The sequence below is a fragment of the Octodon degus genome, unplaced genomic scaffold (assembly GCF_000260255.1).
Source record: "Octodon degus isolate 3935 unplaced genomic scaffold, OctDeg1.0 scaffold00235, whole genome shotgun sequence".
NCBI classification, from domain to species: Eukaryota; Metazoa; Chordata; class Mammalia; order Rodentia; family Octodontidae; genus Octodon; species Octodon degus.
In genome coordinates, this window is record NW_004524811.1 from 3,278,845 (window position 1) to 3,286,704 (window position 7,860).

Here is a 7,860-nt window from a genome sequence, read left to right on the forward strand (position 1 = left end):
GTCCATTTTGTATCTGTGTATTCAAAGTGGTTGGGATAGATATATAGTTGCATTCTCTTAATGAATAGAATGATTTGTTCTAATGGTGCTTGTAAAGAGGATCACAAGTCAGCATCTTGTACAGCAATTAACCACTAAGAAGAATATATGCAGTATATTATTTGTTGAAACTGTACTTCCAATTTGATTTGAAACTGTCTCATTGCTATCTGTTTATCAATAAAACTTTGAAAAAAATTTAAAAAAAAAAGATGTGATCCCAGTTGTTGATTCTTTGAAGTACTTCCCATACAGTTTGGTTTTGGTTCTTCATACATACTCCTACTTATTTAAGATTTCTACCTACATTTTCCTCCAGAAGATTTAGTGTTTTTATTTTCATATATAAATCTTTTATCCATTTTGACTGTAGCTTTGTGCATGGTGATAGGCATGGTTCCAGTCTTAGCTTTTGGCATGTGGAAAGCCATTATTTTCAGCACTATTTATTAAAAAGGCTATCTTTCTTCCAGTGAGTATGTTTGGCTCCTTTATCAAAGATAAGGTGACTGAGTGTGTTTTTGGTTATGTCTTCATCTTCTAATCTGTTCCATTGAGCCTCAGGTCTGTTTCTATACCAGTATCATGCTAATTTTATCACAGTAGTTTTATCATAGTATAATTTTTGGTCAGTGATTGTGATACATCCCACCTTTTTGTTGATTCCCAGGATTGCTTTTTATATTCTGGGTCTCTCCTGGTTCCAAATAAATTTGAGGAAAATTTTCTCTAGTTTTGTGAGGCATACTAATGGTATTTTAATCAAAATTTCACTGAATCTGTGTAACAGTTTTGGGAGTATGGCCATTTTCACAATGTTGATTTTTCCTATTCAGGAGTATGAAATATTTTTCCAATTTCTCAGACTACTATAATTTTTACTGAATAAATCTTGATGTCCTTTGTGAGATTGATTCCTAAGCACTTCATTTTTTTGAATGTTATTGTGAAAGGTGTGATGTCCTAATTTCTCAATCAGAGTGTTCGTTTTTTGTGCATAAAAATGCTACTGATTTTTGGATGTTGACTTTGTATCCTGCTACATTGCTGAATTTAGTGATTAAATCTATAAAACTCTTGGTGGAGTTTTTGGATCCTCTATAAAGAGTATCATGTCATCTGCAAATAATGATAATTTTTTCAAATCCTTCTTACCTTGATTTCTCTTTTTTATCTAATTGCTGTGCTAATGTTTCCAGAACTATGTTGAATAGAAGTGAAGAAAGTGGACATTCTTATATTAGTCCTGATTTTAAAGTGAAGGCCTTCAGTTTTTCCCAATTAGTATGATGCTGGCTGTTGATTTCTCATAGATGTGTTTTATCAGATTGCGATATAAACCATCTATTCCAATTCTCTGTAGGATTTTTTTTATCATGATTAAGTGTTGGCCATGACTCATCCACATGGTTGACACTGACAAAGGATCTACAAAATGCAGTACAGGGTTACAGGATAAATCCTGAGGGGACTTGACTGACCTTATCAGATACAAAAGTTACATTTCTTGTTATATAGGTTTTTCTTTATCTTGTTCTTAACCATCCAGCAGAAAAGTATAACAATGAGGTATACAAAGTAAAGCCATATTAATATGCTGAGCTGTAAAAGACTCTAGTCAACAACTTCTGCAGATAACCTACTACTATTGTGGACTACTGAACTGTGTTGGGTTATTTTGCTGAATTCAAGCACCTATAATATTTAGATGCCAATAGAATACCCATCTCTGACAGGACTGAACTGGAGAGGGGGGATATAGAGGAAGGACTATTTTGTATTTGTATATACAGAATAGTTAGGATAGATGTAAGGCTGCTTTCACTTGGTTCAATGAGAAGAAGGATTTATAGTAGTAGTGTTTGGATGAGATGTCCTGGCTGCTTCTTGTGCTGTGGATGACCATTGAGAAAATAACAATGTGCTAGTATTAATTATTGAAAATGTCCTATTAATCAGCTTGGAAATTATCTCATTGATATTTGTTTCTCAATAAAATTAAAAATAATAATTAAAAATAAATAAATAAAAGACTAAAAAAAGAAATTAGTAAGGAGAACTTTTGAAGCATGAAAAAATGTTGGACTTTGTCAAAAGCTTTTTCTTCATGCATTGAAGTGATTATGTGGTTTTTGTTTTGGGTTCTATTGATATGGTGTATTACATTTATGGATTTGTTTATGTCAAACCATCCTTGCATTCCTGGAATGAATCCCCCTTGGTGATGATGCATAATCTTCTTGATGATTTGCTGCATTCTATTTCCTAGTATTTTACTGAGGTTTTTTGCATCTATATTCATGAGTGAGATTGGCCTGTAGTACTTTTTCAGTTGGATCTTTCTCTGGTTTTGGAATACTTATCTCCAGGAATGAAGTTGAGAGAATTGCTTCCCTTTCAATTTCACTGAAGAGTTTGAGAAAATCTGGCACTAAATCTTACCTAAATTTCTTGAATAATTCTGTTGTGTAACCAACAGGACCTGGGCTTTTCTTTGTTGGTAAGTTATTTATTACATTTTCGATTTTGTGTCTCATTATTGGGTTACTCAGATTTTGTGTATTTTCATGACTCAGCTCTGGCATTTCATATGCATATAGGAAACTGTCCATTTCCTCTGTGTTTTCTTCCATCCTTTAAGAGTAAAGATTTTGGACATAGGTATTGCAGATCTTCTGAATTTCTCTAGATCTGTAGTGATTTCACCCCTCTTATTTCTTATTGCATGAATATGGGTTTGTTTTTCTTTTTTTAAATTAAGTTTGATAGGCGGTTATCAATTTTATTTTTTTCTTTCAATGAACCAACTCTTTGCTTCATTAATTATTTATATTCTTTTCTTCTCCATTGCATTAATTTCTGCTCTAATTTTTATCATTTCCTGTCTTCTTTGGGCTTTGGGTTTGACTTGCTCTTCTTTCTAGGATCTTGAAGTGCAGCATAACATCATTTATTTGGGCTTGTTCTGTTTTCCTAATGTGCAAATTTGCTCCTATAAATTTTTCCTTTAAGACAGCTTTCATTGTATCCCACAGGTTTCAGTAAGTCATATTGGCATTTTTGTTTGATTGTAAATATTTTTAATTTCTTCTTTAATTTTATCTGTGACCCGTTGGTGGATTAAGAGGTTGCTATTTTGTTTCTATGTGTTTATATTGTTTTTATAGTTTCTTTTGTCAATAATTTCCAGTTTTATTACACTGTGACCAGATAGTATGCATTGGATAATTTCACTTGCTTTGCATTTTTTTTAACTGGGAAAAAAGTATAATTTAGAATTATCCAGCTGGACTCAGTTTAGATGATCCCAATTTTGTTGGCAACATCCAATGCATCATAATCGGGAGCCAGTAGAACATGTACCTTCTTCTCTCCATCAGGCCTGATTAAGGTATTGACCTTGGCAATATCAATGTCATAGAGCTTCTCTACAGTTTGTTTGATTTGGTGCTAATTGGCTTTGACGTCCTCAATGAACACGAGTGTGTGGTTGTCCTCAGTCTATTTCATGGCTGACTCTGTGGTCGGGGGAACTTAATGATGGCATAGTGGTCAGGCTTTTTTCTCCTGGGAATGTTCTTCTGAGGGTATTTGGGCTGCCTCTGGAGGCACAGTGTCTTAGGATGGTGGAAGGTGGGTGATATTCATATCATCTTCTTTGTGTGGCTGTGGATGCCTTTCAGCATGGCCTTCTTGGCCTTCAAAGATTTTGCTTTGGCTTCAGCTTTGGGAGGGACAGGGGCTTTCTTCTTTGCCTTTGGTACCATCTTGGTAAAAAGGCTCCTTTGTATTTTCTTATGGACGCTCTGTGTGCTACTGTATGGTCCATTTTGGAGAATGTCCCAGGTACAGCTGAGAAGAGTGTGTATTCTCTTGTTGCTGGGTGAAATATTCTGTAAAGGTCTACCAAGTCAATTTCTTTGAAAGTTTGTTTTAGTTCTATTACATCTTTACTTATTTTTTGCCTATCTCTTTGTGGCATGTTAAAGTCCCTCATTATTGTTCTATTATTGCCCATTTGATTTTTCATGTCTGTTAAAATTTGTCTTATGTATAATAACGCTCCTTCATTGGGTGCATATATATTTATTATTGTTATCTTTCCCTCTTGCATTTTTCCTTTAACAAGTATGTAGTGACCTTCTCTATCTCTTTGGATGATTTTTGGTTTGAAGTTGATATTGTCAGTAACCAGTATTGTCAGTAATCAGTGAAATGTCTTTTTCTTAGCTACCCCTATTTTATTTTCTTTTTCCTGTTTTCCTGTGACATAGAGAATTGTTTTCCATCCTTTGACTTCTAGACTGTGAATTTCCTTTTGAGTTAAATGTGTTTCTTTTATGCAGCATATTGTTGAATTTTGTTCCTTAATCCACTCTCCCCATCTGTTTCTTTTGATTGGTGAATTAAGGCCTTTTACATTGATGGCTATAACTCATACATATTGGCTTATCTTTGTCATTTTATTTTCCTGTTATAGTTTTTTTTTCTTACTTTTTCACTGTTTTTAATTACTTGCTCTGTTTTGTTGTTTCTTTGTGCTATTCTTGAATCTGTGATCACTTCTGTCTCTTAGTTCTTTTGACCTCTTCACTCCTTACTCTTATGGGACAGGTGGACTATTGCCATTTACTGACATCATTTCGGTATCTTATATCTTTGTGTATGCTGTCTGATGCTTCAGATCTATGTTTTTTCCTTCCCACTCTGTGCTCACCTAAAAACATTCATTCTGCTTTACAACCCCTATCCTTTGGGCCATAGTTTCTGCTCACTTGGAATGGCCTTCTCCTTCACTCTAATTGATTCCTGCCTCACCCTTCCATGACTCCTTCAGTGACTGGAACTTTCCCCAACCAGAACGATCTTACAGCCCTTTGATTCCTCCTGTATTTGCTGTCCCTCTCTTGTGGTCACAATCTCAGGGCATTGCTATTTAGCTTTCTTCTCTACTGGAGCAACTGAGAACAATGATGGCACCCAGAACCAGGCCTCCTACACCATGAATGTCAGGAGACTCGTGTGGAATAAGAAAAAATTAATGTTAAATTTTCCTGTATTCTATAAAGGCAGAATCTCTCCTCTTATTTCCAGATTTGTTAGAATACATAAATGTCTCTTGAAGAACAATGTGCCCTTGGAAATGCTCAGCAGTGCTTCACTTGGGGTCATGTTCTCAGGTCACTGCACAGATCAACTTCAGTGTTGTAAACTCAATCTGACATGGCTTTATTCTGTTACCAAAGGCAGTACTCAGGCAGCACTCCAAAACACCACTCAGCACTGAGATAATACCACAGAAAGTACTCAAGCAGCACTCAATGCTCCTTGAACAGAATCTGCTTCAAATAACAATAAGTGAAATTTAGGGAAATTTTCTATAACGTTTCATAAATAGAAGACAAGAAACATTTTGGAGATACTTTATTTCTATCATAAGGGAAATCTCAATTAAAAATCTTCATCATTTCATTAATTCAAAATATTGTCATTGGGAATCAAACAAGAGTTCACGCCAAACTGCGAAGACTCTCTCCTCTTCCTTCTGCAATATAGACAAAAAGTTATACTAAACATTAATTAAGTGAAGAGATACAGGAGGTAATGGGGTGTATTATTTTATATCAGAAAAATGGAGATGACTGGTGAGGCCTTCCAGTGGTATTCTCTGAAGACTTGAAGTAAACTAAAAAAATTTTGCATTTGTTGAGTCATTGATAACATTATATGTGTAATTTTGTTCCAGTGTGTTTTACTGGAATTTCATTGTATTTTTAAGAAAACGAAAGTTACTTCTTAGCCAATTAATTTAGTATGCAGGGACATTTGAAGAGAATCAGCATAATATTTAGATTTACATAAAGTTTTTGTTACCTGAAGTAATTCAAACTCCCAAAGCAGTGCGAGTTTTTGAAATCAGTTTTGGGCCCTAAAAAAATTAAGAATAAATAATAATTAGATAAAGGGATGGGTGTTTATGTCAGCCTTATATGTAATTCTTTATGACCCAGAGTGACTTCAAAACTTGTTAGATCAACTAAGTTAAAAATTAAGAAAGTGAAGACATACATTCAATACAAAAATACTGGGATAGCAGAAGTCAGTAAGGTGAAAGAAAATATAGTCAATTATTAATCAATCTTGAATCACTAAGTAATAATACTATCAGCCCTAATTACTACTCCATTAACAAGTGAAAGCATGCTCCTAAATGCTCTCAAAATCACTTTCTACACATATTTTCTTCATATCCCAATTATATAATTAATTTATCTTTAAATTATTTTATTCCTTTTTAAAAATTTGATTGAGGGCTGGCCAAATAGCTCAGCAGATTAAAGTGCCTGCAAGCAGGCACAGGGGCCAGGGATTGATCCCCGGACCTGCCATGCCAGCCCAGCCCCCAGGGTACACTGAGATGGCAATTGAGACTGGGCATGGTGGCGCACACCTGTAATCCCAGCATTTGGGAGGCTGTAAACAGGTGGATCACTATGAGTCTGACCTTGTAGTGAGACCCTTAACAACCTCTAGACCCTTCCCCAAAATACAAAAAAAAAAAAATTGATTTTAGACCAAAACTTCTAAATTGTAATTGATTATTTATATATTCACTTAATAGTTTTTCCTATTGGGAAATAAAAACACTAATTTATTATATTTTTGGTGCTAGGGATCAAACTCAAGATCTTGTGTTTGCCAGGTAGGCACTCAATAATTGCTAATTTAATATATTTTAAAATTAGCATTCTTAATATCTAGCAAGAAAATATGATTTTATAGAATGTATTTGGGACAGGGTCTCACTGCACAACTCGGTCTCATAGTGATCCTCCTGTTTTTAGCCTCCCCAGTGCTGGGATTACAAGCATGCACCACCATGCTGACTCTATGGCCAGCTCAGCATGACTGAGGGCAGGGCCAGCATGGCATGTGGCGTCAGGATTGAACACCATGCCTATGCTTGCCTAAGTCTGCTGAGGAACTTAGTCTGCTGAACTGTCTCACCAGCCCTTGAAAATGTGATTATTTTTTAAATCTCATAAAATCCTTCCACCTAGTTTTAAATAAAATTTAAATTTTTCTGTGATTGTTTTTAAAGTCACAGACATGTGGGCTGTCGCTTTCCTCCCTCACTACAGATCTCCGCAAGCATCTGACAGGGAGGGTGAGCACTCTGACCTCCTCAGCAAAGCAGGCTTCCTGCTCCTGATGTTGGCAGCACTTCTCCAAAAATCCAGAGAAATCTGGAATGATGGTCTCAAGTTGTTCCTCTGTAATCTGCACTTTTTGCTTCACAAGGTTAATGAGAAGTCTGTGATTTAAAACAAAACAAAACACAGGGAAATGTTTTAGGGGAAGGTATTTTCCTAAAGCCATTCCAATGGAGATTTCCAGAGCCAAGAAGCCAGGGCAGCATCTGCCCAGCCCCAGCCCACAGCTTTCACCACCGGAGTGAGATGGGAACAGGTCAAGCAGGCGCTGGCCAGGGCTTGTGCACACACAGATGGAACCCTGTCTTTCTCTTAACTAGTATTTTCTTCCCTGTGTTTTCTTCTGAAGTCCAGATTTCCAGACCCTGCTCCTCCACTGTCCTACCTTTCCCTGGGCACTGACAGCTCTGCTTGCTGTGGGACCTATTTAGTAATGCATTCCTATTGAAAATGTCGCTGCCTGCGGCAATAGGGAAAGCTTGGTAGGCAGGCAGCATTCCCATTGTTCCTTGAAACACACCTTAGACTGTGAAGGAGAAAATGGAATAGACAGATTTCCCAACAAAGGAGGACCATTTTCAAAGCAAGTGATTTTTTTTCCTTTTTT

General features: G+C 36.1%; 1 protein-coding gene across 1 annotated transcript in view; it reads right to left on the reverse strand.

Annotated features, from left to right (window-relative positions):
* Nucleotides 1-5,446: 5,446 nt before the first annotated feature.
* Nucleotides 5,447-7,860, reverse strand: part of Afp (alpha fetoprotein) — a 17,868-nt gene continuing 15,454 nt past the window's right edge. Inside the window, exons 13-15 of the mRNA XM_004645671.2 lie at nucleotides 7,222-7,354; nucleotides 5,914-5,968; nucleotides 5,447-5,584 (exon numbers count right to left, since the gene is read on the reverse strand). Of these exons, the coding sequence (XP_004645728.1) occupies nucleotides 5,924-5,968; nucleotides 7,222-7,354 (178 nt within the window). The 3' untranslated portion in view covers nucleotides 5,447-5,584; nucleotides 5,914-5,923. The remainder of the gene's footprint in view (nucleotides 5,585-5,913; nucleotides 5,969-7,221; nucleotides 7,355-7,860) is intronic.